The following is a 21,438-nucleotide window of genomic DNA, read 5'->3' as shown; positions in this document are numbered from 1 at the left end:
GGAGAGTCTTTAGCCACTCAAACTCTCCTCCTCAACGTGCATTAGGACGATATAGACACACGTCTTCTTTCAGGCAGATTTGTATCATTTTCTGTTGATCGGAAATTCTTAATTATTGCCCTGATGGTGGAAATGGGAATTTTCACTGCTCTAGCTTTTTTCTTAAAGTCACTTTCTAATTTGTGAAGCTCAATTATCTTTTGCTGCACATCAGAAATATATTCTTTGGTTTTTCTCATTGTGATGGATGATTAAGGGAATTTGGCCTTTTTTTCCCTTCCTATTTATATTCCTGTGAAACAGGAAGCCATGGCTGGATAATTTCATGTTCATAATCACCCTGGTATGCTCAAAATTGTAAATATGAATGGGAATATACTTCACAGAATTTCTAGGGGTACCAATAATTGTGTCCAACATGTATTTGAGAAAAACATTTATTTCATAATGAGATTTTCCCCCATTTTCAATTGTTTTAGTTCAATGAAAGGTTAGATATTTGTGAATTTTTTTTAAATAAAAGATCAAAATAATTAACAATGCAGATTTATTTTCACAGCCTCCTTTGATCATATTTACCAAGTGTGCCAATAATTCTGACCACGACTGTATATGCAGATTAAATAAGTTTTAAGGAAACTTTTGGCTTGTCTCCCGAGGGCGCAATGAGCAAAATAATGCAGCGCATTAAATTGTCAATGCAAATAACGGTCTATAAAAACGTGCATAATGTCTCTAAATTATCATATATAAATCAAATGTAATTTTGTAAACTGCATAAACCATTATGAACAAAACAGCATCATGTATTTATGCATTGCTTAGCCTAATACAAAGAGCCAAATCGCCAATCACACAGATTGCATTTAAAAACATATGTGAGACACAGTGCAATGAAATAAACCTTCACACGTTTGCGTCGCATTTTCTAAAAGTTTAAATGTTTTAACTTTGCATGGCTTTCTTTGCATCTCTTGCATGAGATGCGAGTGCAGCAGTCATATTTGTCCGTCTAAAAAGTGTGCTGAATATGCGTTCTGTGTGAATGGCTTGGTTTCGGTTTTAACCTAATCAAGATCTTCTACGCATTGAGCTATTACACTATATTTCTCTAATATTTTGAACGAATAATGCAGCAATGACGCGTCTCGTGGGCTAGACTAACAAAACATTAAAATGTAACAACGTCACTTACATCATTATCATCGCATCTCGTGCGCCACTGATGACGCTCCCTGATGCACACCTAACATTCGATTGTACCATTTTTGCATTCAAATGCAAATGTTTATTCTAAATTCGACTAATATTCTTTTTTAAAAAAAAATTATTATTCACGATCTCCTCATCACAGGCAGGCATTACAGCATGTGTTTGTGTGTGCTCTCTGCGTCACTCATAACACGTGCCTGTATCGTGCGCTATATCAAACATTTTTTATATCGTTATCGATGGTGTACCGTTGATAAATATCGATACCGTTTTATCGCCCAGGCCTACTCTTAGCACATGTGAGCACAACCCCCCTAAACTGTTTCACTCATGGATATGTTGTTTGTGCAAGAGCAATGACAATTCATGCTTGTATCATTTTACCTACATAACTGATTAGGCTTTTAATATAATGAAGGTTAATACAGATATAAAGGAAATTGTTTACAGACTTTTGAATTGAAAGATCAAAATTGCATCTATAACAAATTTCAAGTTAATATCATTCTGCACTTTAATGGTTTAATGCTTGTTATTTTATATCTGACATTGATAGTACCAGAACTTTGATAGCAAAGAGCTCTTTCAGGATGAATTTTGGGTTGTTTGTTAATGTTTTTTAAAATGTAAATTGACGGAAAGCATGTTTGCTGGAGAATGGAAGGAGGCCAATGTCAAAGCCCAACCCCCTTAGTCTATTAATAAGCTTTCCTTCCTCTTAGCCATTCAAGAAAGTCAAGATGGCTGCTTGCCAGCTTTGTGACCTTTCACCTCAGTGGTGTGTGTCCATCCACCTTGTAGCCTGGAAAAATAGTCTCTTGGCTACCGTTAATAATTAGGGCTGAACGATTTTGGAAAATAATCTAATTGCGATATTTTTTTTTTACCAATATTGCGATTTAATATGCAATTATTTTTAAAGCTCTTTGTTCTGTATTATTCAACAAAGACAAGCTATAAATCATTGTGTATGCTTTTTTTAATTAAAAAAAACCTACAGGGAAAAAAAACTTGCATCACTTGAAACATTGAAAAATAGCATAGAGAGAATAACTGTTATTATTATTATTCTCTCTCTGTTATTTATTTATTTTTTGTGGGTTTCATGCTGTCCACTAAGGCATAGGACACACACAGAGGCTTTCCTCCTCACCAACGACATTAAACATCGTGTCTGCACCGGACGCGAGCGGCAAAATAACATACACTGGATGCGGCGCGTCCATAGACTGTATAGGGCGCAACACAAAAAACCCCGACATTAAACTAATGCCTTGTTCTATTTATGACGCACTGACACAAAGTTAAAATGATTTGCAACAGTTGCGTCCAGTGTAGAGTTATTGTGGCGTGACGTGACAACTGTAGCGTCTGGTTTAGACACGGTGAGTGAAGCCGAGAGCAAGATATGCCTCGTCATATTTTCTGCATTTAGCTTTTAAATGACCAGCACTTGCCTGGGTCTGTGCGACTTCATCTATGGCTTTTCTCTTCCCTTTCACAAACCGATCCATCTCCCATACTAAGTTACGTCCTTTGGCTGTTTACAGTTTTATTTATTTTCTTTGCTGATGGCCGGCACTCGATTTGAAGCGGCGCTGCTTAGACCGATAGGTGTGACATCAAAGGACTGCAAGAGCTATAAGAGAGCACGGACGTCTCCTTATGCTTTCTCTCGCCGTACTTTGACGTCTACACCGATCGATCTTCAAGTCGAACACACCTCTTTACTCTCGCGTGTCACGTGACCGAGTGTAATCGCAGCCTCTGCAATTGAAAAATCGTGTTTTTTCATATCGCGATATTATCGCAAATGCAATTAATCGTTCAGCCCTAAAGCATGCAGTGTTTCCCCTGCCATTATATTAGGGGGGCGGCCCGCACCCCCAACGGCACCCCCCGCCCCCCTTGAAGGGTCAAGTTCATTTTATTTTCTCTATAGCGCCAGATCACAACAGAAGTCATTTAAAGTTACCTTTCCTATAGAACACGTCTATACCTTGTTCTTTTATTAAACAAACTAAATAGCCTTATGTTTAATTATCTTATTTACACGACGGCATGTCATTTCTGTCTCTACGTTACATGGTCGCGCTCTCTGTATCGCGCACAGCGGAGTTCCGGCGCGCACACACACGTGGGCGCACACACAAGTGAGCACACTCCCACTAGTTTTTGTAAATATTAAGCCGCAACACGACTATTTAAATATGAATTCTGCATGTCTATGTGTTAATGAATGGCACAGACACGCGGTTTTACTACTCGTACTAAAGCACGCGCGACGCTTCTGGTGATAATGTCTGCAGTCTCACTAATGAGGACATAAATACATGAACAACATCTTCAGAACTGCTCTGAGAGTCACTTCGTGAGCATTTGACCGTTTCATTTGAGTAAAACTATCCTCATATCATATACACGCAGATATATAACGGTATTCATGGCAACCCGTCAAAATAAAAGTTTGGTTTAACTTGATTGATAAATATATTAGCCTACTATTGTTCAGTAGAATAGGCTACTACTACTACTAAAATGATTAAACCTTATTTTTAAGGAATAATCACACAATATTTCATCAATGTTTTAATTGTAATATTAAATCCCCTTTATTTTCATTAATTAAAAGATAAATTAAATGAATTTTATGCCTTAATGTAAATACACAACACAGAATTTCTGAGGGAAAAAATCATAAGGCTATTGTAAGAATAAATTAAACTTGTTTTTATGCTTTCAAATAATTAGACATGCTAAAACACAGAATTTGGTAACAATAAAACAAGGTTGGAAAGAATAAAAAAATGTTGGGCCCTAAACATGTAATTTTTGTTAGACTTTTAATAAATTGATGTTAAACTGTTTTAAGTTTCATGATTTTAATTAAATAGACATGCTTTTTTTATTAATAAAATTTAATTTAACCATTAAAAAGGAGTCCAGAAAAATTGAAATGGAAAAATTTTTGTTTCTGTATTAAATCAGGCTCTATTCATAGAATTAGAATAGATTGAACATTTGGAAGTTGTTTGTTTATTGGAGTTGTCTATTTGAGAACCATGTGTTTTGGAATATGTATTTGTTTTTAATGCCATGACTAATAATGACCGTTAGAGAGAGTAATCATCAGAATTGGGTAGGCTTAGATGGTGTTGACGGTGATACCGGTGTTAAGCCGCAACACCGGTTACGTCACTTGCCCACCGCGTCACCGACCCCCACCGTCGTTTTGATTTTTGATGGTAATAAAAATCATTTAGTTCAGTAAAAGAACAGACACTACAATTAAAAACTGAACGTGGCTGCTCAATGCAGTTGAAGGACAGTTGCATCACAGATCAGATTTTGTTTCTCCAGTGAGGAGAGTGAGTCGATCTGACTGACAAGAACAATGAGATGAGACAGACAAGACGATCTCGGATGATTGAGGGTGCTTTCACAACTGTAGATCGATTGCTTTGTTCCGAAACGGGGATTAAAATTTAATTAAAAAAATTGTATTCTTGGTGCGGTTCGCTTTCACATGGCAAAGTTTCTAAATGGACCAAATTTGTTAATTCAAGTCACGCGCGAGTAAACGGTTCTCTCATTGGTCAAAGTTCCACGTTTTTTTTTCCGGGATTCCACTTAGCTGTCACGCATGTCATCCGTCAGGATGGAACGACATTAGCTTCGCGGGCTTATTGTTGTTGTTTTTTTGTAGCTGTCCTTATAATTTATCATTTTGAGCAGGAGTCTAGGATTGATTGGGAAAACATTTTTAAAATGCACCTACTACAAAGAAGAGCAATAAAATGGGATTATAAAATAAAAAAATTGCGCTTTGATTTTGAATGAAGACATGCTCACCCACAGACATTCACAGGTTCATTTTGAGGTATTAGCAAAACAAAGCTAATGCTTTTCACGGAACTTATGTAATTACCCATTATACATTGTGATATAGCCTGGTTCGTTGGTCCGTTAGATCGGATTGCTTTCTCACTACAATTTGTGTCATTTATTTTTTATATAATATCAAGGTGTATGCCGTGCCTCCAAGCTTTCTTACTCGTTTTGCTAATGAACGTTCTACGTTTCTTATTTATTTGGTTATATATTATACATGTTTACTTTGCCTATTTCCAGTTTTGTACATTTAAACTTTATGTAAGTTATTTGTTATTTTATATTAGGCATAGCCTGCCCTATAGCATGGTGTATTTTTATTTGTTTTGTTAATAAAAGTTCTATGTTTTATATATAAGCTAAAGTGAGTTTGACGTTGTATTTTGTTGTTGCATTTAAGCAATTGACACCTAACTGCCGCTAATTCGAAAGTAAAAGTAAAATGCGCACGGCTTTTACAAGCTATAGGAAAGCTAAGGAAAGTGCGGAAAAGAGGGAACGCCCCCGCGGTGATACCGGTATTACCGGTGTTGTCACACGTTGATTAACCGGTGGGAAAATTTCCTCACCGTCACAACCCTAGAATCAGGCAGGTCTGGTCATATTGGTTGGGTTAGCGAAGAGATGTATTTGACTGTTCTTTACCAATGGCAAATATATGTTCTCTCTGTTCTCTGTTGCAGGTGTGTGTTGAGTGTTTTTGCTGTGGCAGAGGACGTTTCTGCTGCATGTGTCCTTTATTTAAGGGTCTCTCCAGTTTCTGCCGCCTGTGGTGCCTGTAATGGGCCAGAAGTCCCAAAGAGCACAAGCATTATTTTATTTTTAATCAGAGTTTTTACCCTCTGGTCTCTGCTACACTCAGGTAAGCCTTTTCATAATTAGTCACATTTTAGCTTCTTTACGGTCATAATAATAATACAAAACTCATAGATGAGCAAACTAGTGCTGGGCGGTATACCGGTTCATACCGAATACCGGTGTTTATTTTTGTTATGATATGAATACTTTCAGACCCTTTTAGTGGCTTTTTTGCATAGAATATTCATACTGACGAACCTAGCGACTTTTTTGGATAAACCTTAGCTATGGTTCAGTTGGAAAATTTCGCCAGTGCTGTCCCGTCAACGCGAGGTCTGACTTTCCCGGAGAAGTGTCGCCTCTCTCGGCGTCTGTTCTGTGCAGTGAGCGGCAGAGAAGCAGCGCATTCAGTTGGCCGCACCACAGCCGACTCGTCAATAAATGAGTACAAAACAGCGTTTCCAAGCACCTGTTGCTTACTGATTGTTTGGAATTATAATTATGAGTGTAGTTCGTCTGTTAATATCACATGCACTTTTTTTTTTTTTTTTTTAAGTTTGTTCCTCGGACGCAGGCAGTGCGCTGCATGAGACACAAAAGTAATATAGCCAAAACAACCGCATAGCCGCTCTTTAGTGTAGATGCATGCTGATTTTATCAGAAGATGCCGCGATTATAAATGAGAGTGACTCCTGGTTAACCTGTATTAAAAGGGGTCGTGTTTAGTCACTATTTAGTGTGGTATTTATTTTAACTATTCACTCATCATGACAGTAAAATAGGGCATTCTAAGTCTATATACTGCAGTATTTCCTCTCAATCAGTAGAAAATATGGTTAACACCCGGTCATGCATGAAAAAAAAAAATACTGTTATGGACCATGAAACCGGTATAATTTTGAAAAATACCGTGATATAAGTTTTTGGTCATACCGCCCAGCACTAGAGCAAACCTAATTTTGTTTTCAGTTCATGCATCTGAAAACCGTCCCCTCCCATTTATTCATTCCTCAGCAGCACCATGTTTTGGAAGTTTGATCTGCACACGACATCCCACATCGACACACTCCTGGAAAAGGATGACGTTACACTGACAGAGGTGATGGATGAGGAGGATGTCTTACAGGAGTGCAAGTCTCAGAACCACAAGCTTGTGGACTTCCTGGTGAGGCCACAGTGCATGGAGGATCTCGTGGGCTACATTACTCAGGAGCCCAATGATGATGTGGAGGAGAAGATCAAATATAAGTAAGAATAACATTTGATGCTTGCTCGACAAAAACATTTGTTCTAAAAAAATTGCTGTGCTAAGCTTCTTCATGACTGTTTGTTGACTTATGTTGAATGTCTTGTTTGAAGACCGTTAAATGGATGGGTTGCTTGTCTTTTTATTTAAAGGTATCCCAACATATCCTGTGAACTCCTGACCTCAGATGTTAGCCAGATCAATGACATGCTGGGTGAAGATGAAAATTTACTGATGAAACTCTACAGCTTCCTACAGAATGAGCCTCCCCTTAATCCGCTGCTGGCCAGTTTCTTCAGCAAGGTCCTGAGCATCCTCATTGGGAGGAAACCAGAGCAGGTATGTGATCAGACATACTGGTTCGTATTCATATGGATGCATAAAGGTGAACTAAATCTCCTTCCTGCATCTAGATCGTGGAGTTCCTCAGGAAGAGGGAAGACTTTGTGGATCTGATGATCAAGCACATAGGGACCTCGGCCATTATGGACCTCCTGCTCAGGATGCTCACCTGCATCGAGCCACAGCAGCTTAGACAAGATGTATTAAATGTGAGTTTTCATACTTACAAGAAAGGTTTTCATGTTTTGTTGGGGAAAAAATCAGTTTGGTTTTGTGCATGCACAATTTTTCATTTGAATACAGCAGGAAATTCATCACGGATTAGTCATTTAATCCACTCACTGTCATCGTAATACCACCTTACAGTTTCCTCTTCATCTGTTCTTCTGCAGTGGCTAAATGAAGAGAAAGTTATACAGCGGCTGGTTGACATGGTGCAACCATCACAAGATGAGGATGTAAGTGAAGTCCAATAAAGAAATGTAATGCATTAAAAAAAAAAAAAATCATTTATTTTTCAAAGTTGCAGGGTAAAAAAACATGCAATTGCAGCATGTTTCTTTTTTTCCTTAAATTTTTACATTGTAAAATTAAATGGAAAAAAGTTAATTTGATTTTAAAAAAGAAAATGTATATTATAAATTATTTTAATTTGTTTATTGTTTTTCTTTTAAATATAATACATTTATAAATGTTAAATTTTTGGCCCTTCATATTAAAATATTTGGGCAACTCTGATATAAATAAATTATAATAGTAATCTAGTCATTTCTTTTTTTTATTTTTATTTATTTTTATGGTGAAATGTTGGATTTGAAAGTAAAAAAAAAAAGAACTGCATGTCTGACGAGCCCTTATTGTTGAGTTTTGATGACCCATCCCTACTTGCTAGCTATGTAACAATAAATGCTTGTTCCCTCCACACAGAGACACTCAAACGCGTCCCAGTCGCTCTGTGAGATCATTCGGCTGAGCAGAGATCAAATGTTCCAGGTGCAGGGCTGCTCGGAGCCTGACCCTCTGCTGGCCACACTGGAGAAGTGAGTTTGTCCATGTCAATAAAATTATTTCTAGTGACTTTAGAGAGCGGCATTTTTGAAGGGTTTAACGCCTGTTTGACACATACTCCGTCTGCAGTGCGTAAGGCGGTCCGAGTGCGTTACGTATGCGGTGCAGAAGCAGCACGGACTCATTGTGCTTTCACACAGGAAGCGTTTGCAGTCCGCTCATGATCCGCGGCTGTTAAACACACACAACATTTAGCCATTATTTTGATTTCAAATTCAAACATAGCCTATACTGAAAGTGTTTTTTCAGCATTGTGATCCTCTTTTATCACAGTACAGTTACACAGTCTTTCATACATATTCACGTTTAAACTCAATTAATATAAACAGCGTATTAAATGCATTTGGCTTCTAGATTTGTATATTAAGTTGCTCAAGCTAGTGGTAACACATTCGAACACAGCATATAGCTTTCTTGTGTTAGGTTATCACAAATATTTTAAATTAAAACTTACCACTGACAGAAACAGTCGGCTCTCGTGCCTTTTACATTTAAATCTTTATTACAAACAGTCCCGCGGGTCTTAAAGAACTTTGTTTTTCTACCTCCACAAGACACAAGTGCATGTTGCCTTGTTTATCTAAAAGTGCACTTTTATTTGTTTCGAACCTAGCCAAAAAGCCTGTCAAACACAGTAGACTTTAATTATATCTATTTATTGTGAAATTACTACATTTCCTTGTCAATCCATGTTCATTTTTACCGCGAACAATGCGCTGTCACTTTAAGCACGTGCAGCACAGCAAAAATAGACTCTGCGTAAACGATCGCTGCACTGCTGCAGACGCGCCGCACCTGGAACGCACTGACGGACCGCAACCGCGTGCAGTGTGAAAGCTCTAATCCGTTAACATGGGTGCGTAAAAAAAAAATGCAACACAACGCACTGCAGACGGAGTATGTGTGAAACAGGCGTAAGATCTAGTTTCAGGCACGCTAATGCTGTTGTACTGAATGGACCGTTTGTCTGCCTATTCAGACAAGAGACAGTAGAGCAGTTGCTGTCAAACATCTTTGACAAAGAGAAGAACGATTCTGCCGTAGTCAGTGTGATCCAGATTCTTCTAACCCTATTTGAGACACGGAGACCAGCGTAAGTGCATTTTATTATTTATTCGGGCTTCTTGGGTCTTTGTTCATATCTGGATATCATCCTTGGTTTTTCCTTTCAGGTTTGAAGGCCATCTGGAGATTTGTCCCCCTGGAATGAACCATCCTTCATTCTCTGTCAATCAGAGTATCCTAGATGCCGTTAGACCCAGGCTGAAAGATTTTCACCAGCTTTTGCTCGAGCCCCCAAAGGTGAAAACATTGTGAATGTCTGTTGACTAAACTTTGGCACTTTATATCAGCTGACCTCACTTAGACTGTAATCTCCAAATTCCTAATTACATTTACCTTTGGACAACAACAACACTTTGTACCTGTACAAATATAACCTGGCAGAATCTTGCCCTTTTAAAGAAAAGCTTGGCTTGCTCACACAGCCATATATGTTGGATTAATATTGTTTTTATAGTTGTTTGTAGTTGTTATATGCTATTTAGTCATATAGTTGGTGTTAGAGTTGTAGTTTTAGTATTTCTTGTAAGTCAAATCAACATCCAGGCTCATCTTTGCCTTTTCATTAATCTAATATTTGTTTTTACATTTTATTAGAAAACTGTCTTGAATACCACATGGGGAGTGTTGGATCCACCAGTGGGAAATACTCGTCTAAATGTGGTGCGACTAGTGACCAGCCTTCTTCAGACCAACACGCATATCATCAACCAGGAGCTTATTGCCCTCAACGCATTGGGAGTCATACTAGTGAGTGATTGAGATGCAATTTAAGAGTTCTGGGATGTCTTTTGTGCTCACTGAGGCTATTTGATGACAAATAAAAAAATATATAATTGTTAAATATTATTACAAATTTAAAATATATTAAAATAGATAAGTTAGTTTAAAGTGTAATTTTATTCTTGTGACGGCAAAGCTGAATTTTCAGCAGCCAATACTCCAGTCTTCAGTGGTCATTATTTTGTAAAATTATAAATTCCTTTTCTGTCTTTTTCAATCAATTTAATGTTTGCTGAAAAAAACTATTAATTTTCCAAAAACATCTCACAAATTTTGAATGGCAATGTAGTCAGCTGCCATGTTATACTAGCTCTATAGATGTTTTTGTAATTAGTCACACTGAAACTTCAGAAGCTCATTACATTTTGGAACAAACCGATTGTCAAAAGATTTAGTTAAGAAAGGATGTTTGTATAATACAATATGTGCTTGAATGCCATAAATGTTCTCAAATAAACAATTTGTCTCTTTTGTCTAAAGGACATGTACTTCAAATACTTATGGAATAATTTCCTACACACACAAGTAGAAATCTGTACAGCGATGATCTTAGCGATGCCTTCAACCCAAAGTGAATCTCCTGAAATCAACAGAGAAAACGACCAAGAGCCCATAAGAGAAAACATCCTTATTAAACATGTGAGTTTATCATCCCTTCCACTCACTCGCTTTTTGAAACACAAGCTGTTTGCTTCACAAATCAAAGTTTAATGTGTTCTTCTCTATTCTGATCCGCAGCTCTTTCAGAAGTGCCAGTTAATACAAAGAATTCTTGATGCCTGGGGATCAAATGAGAAGGAGCAGTGAGTAACTCATAAATCTGATCGCTTACGTGTGAAGATGAGTGTGACACTGTGGTTGTGTCTGGAGAGGTCTTTACTAAATCCTTCATCTCTCTTTCCTCAGGGCCGAGGGTGGGCGGCGGAGAGGTTACATGGGTCACCTGACCAGAATAGCAAACTCTATAGTCCACAATAGCGACAAAGGCCCCAATGGGGCACAAATTCAGCAGCTCATCTCAGGTTAAATGCATATACTTTTTAAAATTTTTTTATTTCAGACTATTTTCAAAGCCATTTCCACTTACATTTGCTCACTTGCAGAGTTTTCAGAGGAGGATAGGGAACGATGGGAGGCATTTACTTCAGGACAGCTAGCAGATACAAACAAGAAAAACACTGTTGACTTAGTAAGTGGGCTCTGTTTTATTTTCTCGCTTCTGAAACTTTAGCTTTTGTTTTATAATGCTTATAAAAATATATTTGACCCCCCCCCCCCCTATTCTCAGGTTAACACACACCACATACACACATCCAGCGATGATGAGGTAGATTTTAAAGACAGCGGGTTTCATCAGGACTCCTCCATACAGCAAGTAAGTCTGTGCCTGGATGAGCTCACAAAAGCTGCTATTAATTGTAATATCTTAATGCTTATGTTAATGGTACTGCTAAATATAAATATTTTAATAAATCTATTTCTGTTTAAACTGTTAATGCATTTATAATTGTTTTAGTCCTGTAAGTGCTTTTTGATGCAAGACGCTTAACTGCTATCAGCTGTTTTGAAATGAAGCTTCTTTGTAGTGTATATATATCATTATCGTTGGTCCTGGGTTTGCCAGGCCTTTTCTGATTATCAGATGCAACAAATGACGTCCAATTTTATTGAGCAGTTTGGCTTCAATGACGAAGAGTTTGCAGATCAGGATGATGTCGGGGAGTAAGTACCTATCGTGCATGATGCTTTTCAGAGTTACCGCCATTTTTGCTGCTAACAAATCAATTGGGAGGGTTTAGCGTTATGTGTGGGGGCTTTGGATGATTTTTTTTTTTAGGGTTATGTTGCTTTTCAATGAACTCGCAAAGCCTGTTTTGGGAGGTTGTGTGTGTTTAATCATGGATCATACAGTGTAGATTACTTCTGATCACATAAATGTCTCTGTTCTGATTATCCATGTGTCCTGAATAGATTGGTGTGGTGTACATGGTGACCGTCAGTAATGCTGTGGGTGGTGGCTGCTCATTGTCTTAAGGGCTTAACTAAACTAAAATCTGTTCTTTTTTTAACCTGGCAGTATTCCCTTTGATAGAATATCAGACATCAATTTTTCCTTGAATACAAATGAAAGTGTAAGTATATGAGATATTTAATCAAATTAATGTGGATTATTAGCTGAATTTCTCGAAAAGCTCATGATGTGTTTTCATTGTTCCTACTGTGCTTATAGGCGAACATGGCACTCTTTGAGGCCTGCTGTAAGGAAAAGATCCAGCAGTTTGAGGATGCCGGATCGGATGAGGAAGATATCTGGGATGAGAAGGACGTCACATTCGCACCAGAAGCTCAGAGACGTCCCAGGTATTGTAATCCTTGGAACTCATCGAAAAGGGTTTTTCATCATGCCAGTGTTTTGATTCTCCATGGCTTTCTTCCTATACAGGAGCTCAGGAAGTACAGATAGCGAGGAGAGTACAGACTCTGAGGAGGAGGATGGGAAGCGAGACCCATTCGAATCCACCAACGCCACCTCTGACGACAGAATGGAAGTGGACTCTGGGGATGGTGAGAATAGAAATGATCAGTTGCCGTATCTATCGCCGTTTAGTCTTCAGCTGAAGGTCAAGGATCACACATCCTTGTTCTGTGTCTTGCTTTGTTTCAGGACCGGTATGGATGGCAAATTTTGATGACATGCCTATGGACACGGGCAGCTCCACGGCTCCCAGCGCACCTGTCTCAACCTCACCGCCTGCAGTGCCCGAACCTGCGGGCTGGAACTCTCCAAACTCCGCTGCAGATGCAGAGAGGAGTTGGGCTGACTTCTCCAGCTTCACACCCGTCAGGTACATTCACATGATGCGCGAGTGTGTGTTTAAAATGCACTGATTGTGCTTAAACACAAAACCTGTACGGTCATGTAAATGGTCAAGTGTCCATTTTTATTTTTTTGCATTATAAACCGTGAAAAGAATTTGGGTATTTAACAGTCTTGTACATTGATTGTAATTGGCTTTCTTTCATTTTTCTGCTTTATTTAGCCCCAAGGATCCTTTGAGGAGCAATTCCCCTGTAGCCATGGAGACCAGCATAGAAACAGTGGACCCTCTGGGAGTCAACGCGCCCATGCAGCAAGAAAGTAAGAATAGACCCTCTTACTATTCCTTCTGTCTTATTCGTCAACACGCAGTGCTTAGAATAAAACAATCATGTTGTTTAGACACAGAGGAGTGGCTTCCCAATGAGACCACCCCGACTTCCCCTAGAGGGAATGTAGGGGATGGCTTGGACCCCGAGGAAGAGCCTGCCAGTGACCGCATCACAGAAACGGTCACCAACGGCTCTATGAAGGAGACGGTCAGCCTTACTGTAGACGCCAAAACTGAAACTGCTGTTTTCAAGAGGTGAGTCCTGCAGGTTTCACACACAGTGCCTCGCATCACTTCCTCTTCTCCCCTTTTGAGACACAAGCTTCACTTCACTCTGCATGTAGACCTGATCTTTCCTTGTCACGTATCCTCCTCCTCTTCCTCCTGCACCTAGAGCCAGCCAGGCCCTGACCGCCCATCGTGTCTCTTTTTAACGGGGGCTGTTAAGATGCCTTTTTTTAACATCTGTTTTGTCTGTTTGAGAGCACACAAAAAAAAGAACAATCTGTCTTTCTTGAACTGCAACTCTTACAACATGAGCTTCCTCTCTCTCTTTGGCGTGCGTGTGGCTTCAGAGTGTTGAAATCGTATCGGTATGTACAGCCAATCAGGGGGCGTGTCTTGTTTAGTTTGGTTTTCCCCATGTCAGCCACTGCGTTTTGATTTGTAACCATGTTTTGTTTGTTCGTATGTTTGTTTGTTTTTCTTTTAAACTGTAATGTATCCATCACCATTTGCATGTTAATATCAGATGTACTGGATGTTTACGGCATGTAATGCCCCATGGATCCTTAAATGTAGCTCATTCTGATCCCAAAAGTTTTAAGCCCATATGTTTCCCAGTTTTTCCAACACCGAAGGTGAAGATTTATGGATCCCCTTCTCATCCTCTGCTGCGGTTTGGTCCCATTGCTCTTTCACAGGGCTAAATGACTTTAGTGCGAGTCGGCTATTTTAAGCCCAGGCTGTGAGAGAACTCTAATTTGTGTAAATCAGTCTGATAAAGGAGGATGCATCTCTGTAGACCTTCCGTAGTCGAAAAATCCACCATGTTCTTCCTGGCATGAGACTTTAGAAGAGGTTATAATTAATTAAATGACTGTTTGGCCTGATGCCACCCTAAAGGTAAAGATGGCTGACATGTGATCACTTTGTAAAATTTATACCATTTCACACCTGCATACTAAACAAGCTCATCGTCTAATAAACCAGTTGTTGTGTGGTTCATTTTCTCCCATCTCTGTACGTCGTTATGCTCGCATCTTACTTGTCCACCAATCCCCATTTCAGAACATTTTCCGTTTTGCCCTGTTGCTTTTAATGTGGTCCGTTCCATTCTGCATGTTTGTCCAGGGATTTAAAATGGGGGTTTTGTTCTTTAAAGGAGTGTCAGTGAGCGCTCTTTAAAACGCTGTCCTCTCTGATCGTCCTGTAGCGAAGAAGAGAAACGATCTACCTCTGATGACGCATCTGCAAAGTTGTTTGTTGCAGAGAGTGTGGAAGTGGAGAAAAGCAGTTGTCCTCCTAGCAACTGTCAGAAACCAGGGTAAGAGTCTTTTATTTATTAAGTCAAAGTATCAAAAAAATAAACATTTTCTTTTAGTAGTGTTTAGGGAACAGATTTGTTACTGTTAACAGAAACTGATAAAAACACTTTTTTTTTTTTTTTGTTAATTGAAATATTAATTTGATTTTTATCAATAAAAAGTGTGCTGTTCTTTCAAAATTATCTCTCATCTCAGTACTAGCTCCCTCTTATTTCCTGAATCTTCTGGCAGTCTTGTTGATGGATGAATATGTTCGTTTAAATGTTTAAATTATAGAGTACATATTTTATATATATTATATAGATATCATGCAGATATAATCTAAATACTGAAAATTCATCACCGCTGTAATTTTAAAATGTTCTTTCTTTTGTGTATAGGGAAACTATTTTTTTCCCCAAATTTGTATTCGTTAGTAGTCGTTTAACCAACATTGTACAACATGTACAGCGCTCTCTCCTACCTTCAATACCACGACTGAGGTGCCCTTGAGCAAGGCACCGAACCCCCAACTGCTCCCCGGGCGCCGCAGCATAAATGGCTGCCCACTGCTCCGTGTGTGTGTTCACTGCTGTGTGTGTGCACTTTGGATGGGTAAATGCAGAGCACTAATTCCGAGTATGGGTCACCATACTTGGCCACATGTCTCTTCACATTGTCATTTTTTTTCTTCAGTCTAAAGCACTTAGAAGAGAAAGCAAAAGCCACTTGCAAAGCTCTAAATGGTCCTCTTGAGGATGCGGCTGCTATGGAAGAAGCCAAGTGAGTTCTGTGCCCTCCACCTTTTCCCATTTCCTCTAGTTTTGTGTTGCACCCACCAGTGACATCAAGCCCCCTCCCCTTTTCTCAACTAGATCAGAGCAGTGCACGGCCAACCCCGAGGCAGCAGTGAACGGTCCGGCATGATGAGAGCAGCGTTGTCAGTCAGCTCCTGCCACGAGCACTCCCCTCCTCCAGGACCACCCGGAGAGGCCAGTGCCAGACTGGAGCCCCCCCAGAAACCACCACCGCCGCTGCTGCTGCTGCTGTCTCTTACTCCAGCACTGCACTGATGCCACCAGATCAGGACCAGCAATATTCATATTAGAGAGTTGTACAGAAAATTTGAACTGTTATGAAGAGAAACATACTCTAATGATTTTTTTTTTGCATTCATTTATATACTATTGTTCTTATGAGGTGATTGTCTGACATCTTGCCACTTAAAAGTGAATAGTAATGTTGCTATAGGTAAAAATGATTGTATGAGTAAAAAAAATATTTTATAAAAGACAAATGTATACAGAAAGAGAGGATTGATAAAACCGCAATATACTGATTGGAACATTAATGTGTGACCAAAACATAAGCTGTGTTTTTGATAGGATTTTCCTCTTGCACACAAATCTGCTATCTAATTTCCAAGTAAAAGCAACAGCTACCACAGAAATCTTAAATTGGCAACTTATGTCGGCCTGTTTTATTTTTAAGTTTATTAGGGGACACTGATTTGAGATATTCAGAAATGAATATTTGTAAATGTTTCTTGTATCCTTTCAACATGAGCAAGATTTGGACAAGAGAAACACTTTTTGGTATAGTTTTTAACTTAATTTATTTTTAAAGAGATGGTTTGTTAAGAGACTCGCCCCCTTGATGAAATTCAAATCTGGAGTGAATGCACAGATGGGTCTCCATTTGCATGTAGCTAGTAAGAGTGATTCTTACCTTCGGGCCTGCATTCAATACAGCCCAACTTTTATAACTGTTGTCCTCTCCAAACAAGTCAACCTTTCTACCTGAAGAGGGATGGGAATGCAGCATATTCCTGGTAATGCTACAGTGATCATGCATCGACTTTTTTCTTTTTGTAATAAAACGCTATCTGTGCCAGCAAGAAGGAAAAGGTTTTGTCTGTGAATCCAACATATATTTCTTAATGAGAATCGATCATGCCAAGGCCTGACCTAGGCTACTTGAATCCAGGTCTGTTGTGGGCATCAGTATGGTGGAATGATAATCTGCGGTCTGCTCTTGTCTGTCAGCTTGCTGACTCAGTTTCTATTTAGGCCTGATTTGTCAGGGAGGCTTCAAAATGGATAATTACAAAAGTCCTTTGCATTGTTTGCTGGGTGAAGAGACTAAACAGCATGACCATTTATAAACTGAGTGCTTGCAGATCAGTCAGTACACAGTGCATTTTTGCTTTGAAGCCAACAGGTGGCAGTAAAGTCATGGCAAAATAGTGCGAGTACTTGGAAAATGGCTTTTAATTCTACAATTTCATAACTTCAGGTTTTTTTTAAGGATGTACATAAGTACTGTAAAATCGGGAACAGTCAGTAATATACCAAGTACTGGACATTATTTAAAACAACAGTCGTTTTTAACTCACGATGTTCCAAACGCGCAAACATTTTAGATGAAATGTCCCTTAAAGGGGGTCATATGATGTGATTTCAATTTTTCCTTTCTCTTTGAAGTGTTACAAGCTCTTGGTGCATAAAGAAGATCTGTAAAGTTGCAAAGACTAAAGTCTCAAATCCAAAGAGATATTCTTTATAAAAGTTAAGAGTCAGCCACGCCTAACTAAAACGGCTCGTTCTAACACGCCCCCACATATCTACGTCACTATGTGGGAAGATTTGCATAACGCCGCCCAAATGTTCACGCAAAGAAAGAAGGCCTAACTTTTATTCTCGCTGTAGTATTGTTGCTGCCGCCATGTCGTGAAGGCGCTGTGTGTTTGTGTTCTGTGCTTCGTTGTGAAAGCGAAACTACTTTGTTTGGTCTTCCAAAAGAGGACAATATCTGCTTCATCATGCCTAGAGCTGATCCGTGCTGGCAAAAACATCATGATATTATCTGTGAGAAACTTTATCAACGCTATCAAAACAATAGCATATGACACTAGTACAGAGATCTGTATAACAAGTAGTTACAGAATGAAAAATAATGCAAACGGCCATGAAGAAGTCTATGCTATTTCATTGAGTAGGCCCTACTGTTGTTAAATTTTCACAAAATCATGCTAACAACATTCATAAGAGCACTAGACAAAGTTATCATCTAGGCTATATAGCAATGGTTATTAACGAAAACTATAACAGTAATATTATTAACAGTATAGTTGTATTACTGTAATAGGGCTATGTATTGTTGAATGAATAATAAACAACTGATAAAATTATACACCCCTAACCTACATTATAGTAATGGTGCAATATGATAGAATTGAACAATGCTCATTCCTCCAAAGCAGAGAAAACATCTTTCACAAACATCTTCATGTCTGTCTCTTTTAAAGCGTTAGTTTTTATAATGAGTGGAATGTGGGGTTATTATAGCACAAGTCTTTACCCCACCCCAGACCTCACTAATTTTCAAACCCTGGCTACAGCCATGAGAGCAACACCTAAAGTGTGCAGATCTGATGAGCCGAGCAGCAAGACTGAGATTAATCAAGAAACAAAAATTATAGAAATACATGAAAAACATCAATAGGAAAAGGGACCAGGTTGCTATAATGTTGGATTCGAAAAGGATGATAAGGACTCAAAAATTGTCATGGTTTTGGCACTAGACAAAAAGATAGGTTTAGATAAGCTGGGCAAAAACGGTTGGTATCTTTAAAAAAATGAGACGTCTTCCAAAAACACAAACTACTCATCTGACCGGGTCATGACCTGCTTTTTTATTGTAATGTCTGCAATGCAAGCATTATGAAAACACTGCTAAAAAATAAGATGATCACATGCAGGATTCACTTTTACAAGGTTTGTTGAATCATAATGTTCAATGAGCCTTGCAAAATGTTGACATTTATGCATTAAGGCAGATACTTTCTCATCAAAGACACTTATTATGCAGAAATATGTCTGACTTTTTGCTGTCAGATCATTGAAGCGCAACTGAATTGTTATGCATCATGCATCAAACGCCATTAGAAAGAATGTTTTTTTTTTGGTAGATATACAGACTTTCCTGCTCCTGTAGAACACAAATATGAAAGGGTCTTATACAGAGATGCAGAGCTGATATCCCTGAAGATAGATGTATTTGCTTTCAGCAGTGAGTCATTGTCTGTCATCAGCTCAGTGCTGAGGGAGAGTGAGAGGAGCTCTTTGATGTGTGTGTGTGTGTGTGTGTGTGTGTGTGTGAGAGAGATAAGTCACACTTTCACATTCTTGCATGACCACTTACTGTCTGTGAAAGGGAAAATCATGATTTTATCAGTGAGTGACATTAAAAAAACAAAGCTATAAAATAAATGGGACATCTTGAAAGCATCGTACAATAGTATAGTGGACATAAATGACCATGACATTGCTGCCGCACAGACGTTTATGAGGCTCGCAGCATTGTCCCAGCGTATGTTGAACTAGCACATCACAGGCTAAGATAAACGTGTTAGAGAGAGCCTCAGCTATTATGCCCTATCTTTCCAAATAACCCATAATTGCAGTGTGACACTATAATGTTTTGAAATTGCTAATGTTATGTTCTTTTATTACTAAGGTAGTAAATAACTGATGAATCAAGTGTAATTTGCACATGTCAATGGTTTTTGGTAGTATACTTCATGTCTTCTATCAGGGTTTGGTGTGTGGAGTGCAGACAATTCTTTGGCCAGAATTAGACACACTCATTATTTTGTAAGAAAAAGGAGTGAGTACAGTAGATGGCTTGAGGCAGTTTCATAAAATATATGTAAAATATAATATTAAAATTATATATTTTATATATTATATTATTTTTATTATATATAAAATTATATATATATATATATATAAATCAGTCAATATTTTATTTCCATCAAACTTCAAATGACTATTGGAATATATAAATATGCAGCAATAAATAAACAAGTTATTATTGTTTTGTTTTTACCCACTTTTATTAATATACATTATTTCATTTGTTTATTTTAAACACTGTGTCTCACTTGAGCTCGTTTTTGTCCATTAGAAATGAAACTTTGACCCTTACCCTTTGAAACTTAATTTAAAACAGCACAGAAGTTTCAACTATATTGGTAATGACTGTTATGTCGATGCTGGCAGGAGGCAGACACACTTTGGGTATTCGCTCAGAATTACTGTCTTGACAAAACACAATAAAGCTTTCATTAAAGTCCAGAACAAGTCTGTTTGTCATGCAAGTACATTGTCCTGATTCAATGACAACGTTTGAAAGTTCATATACGCTACTTCCCTCTGCCATATATGGTTTATTTCTGACTAATAAGACCAAATTACACTCACAATCGTCTAGCTGATCCTAAGCATTCGATTTTTTTTCTTCTTACTTTCATTGTTTTAAGTGTGCTTATTTAGTATGTTATTCTACATTTTGCATGTTTCTGAATTTTGTATTTGTATAGAAAACATTACAGTTCATAATGTACAAAATAAACTCATCGTGATTGAACTATCTGACTATTGTAGTATTGTAAACTGTTAAATTGCATGATAAACATCAACCTTGATTTCATGCATCCTTGCATTCTGAAATGTGTCAGTGCAGTTCTTTACCCAACGCAAGCGGTGCACGTCACGGAAAACCCACGTTTAGTATTTCTAAGAAATTAATACTTTTATTTAGCAAGGACGCAATAAATGCAAAAGACTTCTTTTAAAAATCTTAATTATTCCAAACTTTTGAGTGGCATATCACTCATAAAATATATTTATATATTTGTAAATATAATATATAAAATTAAATATAATTAAAATTTAAATTATATATTATTTAAAAATATATATTTTTTCTGTTTCTGTGATCCACTGACCTGTGTGGCTCAGTTTTGTCCATCAGAAATGAAACTTTAATAAATGATGCTCATAAATGATGCTGATAATATGCCTGGAAACTGTAATTGCAAATGATCTGAATGGAGAGAAATCGACACCCTGATCTTTCCATGTGTGTTTTTGTTAAAGGGGTCATATGATGCGATTTCAACTTTTCCTTTCTCTTTGGAGTGTTACAAGCTCTTGGTGCATAAAGAAGATCTGTAAAGACTAAAGTCTCAAATCCAAAGAGATATTCTTTATAAAAGTTAAGAGTCAACCAAGCCTACCTAAAACGTCTCGTTCTAACACGCCCCCACATGTCTACGTCACTGTGTGGGAAGATTTGCATAACGCCGCCCAAATGTTCACGCAAAAAAAGAAGGCTAACTTTTATTCTCGCTGTAGTAGTTGTTGCCGCCATGTTGTGAAGGCGCTGTGTGTTTGTGTTCTGTGTTTCGTTGTGAAAGTGAAACTACTTTGTTTGGCCTTCCAAAAGAGGACGATATCTGCTTCGTCATGCCTGGAGCTGATCCGTGCTGGTCGCTGAGGAAATACATCAACTTCGC

The 21,438-nt window shown here is 38.2% G+C and overlaps 1 protein-coding gene and 1 long non-coding RNA gene across 5 annotated transcripts in view; both read left to right on the top strand.

The window, feature by feature from the left end:
* The window catches only part of LOC107583116 (serine/threonine-protein phosphatase 6 regulatory subunit 3-like), a 21,318-nt gene extending 4,335 nt beyond the window's left edge, over positions 1-16,983 (top strand). Inside the window, exons 2-26 of one of the 4 annotated variants that reach the window (XM_016269223.1) lie at positions 5,787-5,965; positions 6,916-7,149; positions 7,300-7,486; positions 7,561-7,698; positions 7,882-7,947; positions 8,417-8,529; positions 9,537-9,650; positions 9,730-9,859; positions 10,217-10,369; positions 10,883-11,041; positions 11,141-11,205; positions 11,309-11,424; positions 11,506-11,591; positions 11,691-11,777; positions 12,027-12,124; positions 12,480-12,534; positions 12,633-12,763; positions 12,846-12,967; positions 13,068-13,248; positions 13,444-13,541; positions 13,623-13,806; positions 14,127-14,144; positions 14,987-15,097; positions 15,774-15,860; positions 15,953-16,983. In XM_016269223.1, coding sequence (XP_016124709.1) covers positions 6,923-7,149; positions 7,300-7,486; positions 7,561-7,698; positions 7,882-7,947; positions 8,417-8,529; positions 9,537-9,650; positions 9,730-9,859; positions 10,217-10,369; positions 10,883-11,041; positions 11,141-11,205; positions 11,309-11,424; positions 11,506-11,591; positions 11,691-11,777; positions 12,027-12,124; positions 12,480-12,534; positions 12,633-12,763; positions 12,846-12,967; positions 13,068-13,248; positions 13,444-13,541; positions 13,623-13,806; positions 14,127-14,144; positions 14,987-15,097; positions 15,774-15,860; positions 15,953-16,004 — 2,778 coding nt within the window. In that variant the 5' untranslated portion in view covers positions 5,787-5,965; positions 6,916-6,922 and the 3' untranslated portion in view covers positions 16,005-16,983. Of the gene's footprint in view, positions 1-5,786; positions 5,966-6,915; positions 7,150-7,299; positions 7,487-7,560; positions 7,699-7,881; positions 7,948-8,416; positions 8,530-9,536; positions 9,651-9,729; positions 9,860-10,216; positions 10,370-10,882; positions 11,042-11,140; positions 11,206-11,308; positions 11,425-11,505; positions 11,592-11,690; positions 11,778-12,026; positions 12,125-12,479; positions 12,535-12,632; positions 12,764-12,845; positions 12,968-13,067; positions 13,270-13,443; positions 13,542-13,622; positions 13,807-14,126; positions 14,145-14,986; positions 15,098-15,773; positions 15,861-15,952 lie in introns of all 4 variants that reach the window. The other 3 variants (XM_016269224.1, XM_016269222.1, XM_016269225.1) reach the window with 3 other exon arrangements.
* A 1,863-nt stretch (positions 16,984-18,846) lies between these two features.
* LOC107583155 (uncharacterized) overlaps positions 18,847-21,438 on the top strand; it is an 8,114-nt gene continuing 5,522 nt past the window's right edge. Inside the window, exons 1-2 of the long non-coding RNA XR_001609015.1 lie at positions 18,847-18,857; positions 20,223-20,225. This is a non-coding gene — a long non-coding RNA (uncharacterized lncRNA). The remainder of the gene's footprint in view (positions 18,858-20,222; positions 20,226-21,438) is intronic.

The sequence above is a fragment of the Sinocyclocheilus grahami genome, unplaced genomic scaffold, assembly GCF_001515645.1.
Source record: "Sinocyclocheilus grahami isolate Dianchi unplaced genomic scaffold, SAMN03320097.WGS_v1.1 scaffold50.1, whole genome shotgun sequence".
Taxonomy (NCBI): Eukaryota; Metazoa; Chordata; class Actinopteri; order Cypriniformes; family Cyprinidae; genus Sinocyclocheilus; species Sinocyclocheilus grahami.
Note: the sequence above shows the minus strand (reverse complement) of the source record. Positions and strands in the feature narration are given on the sequence as shown.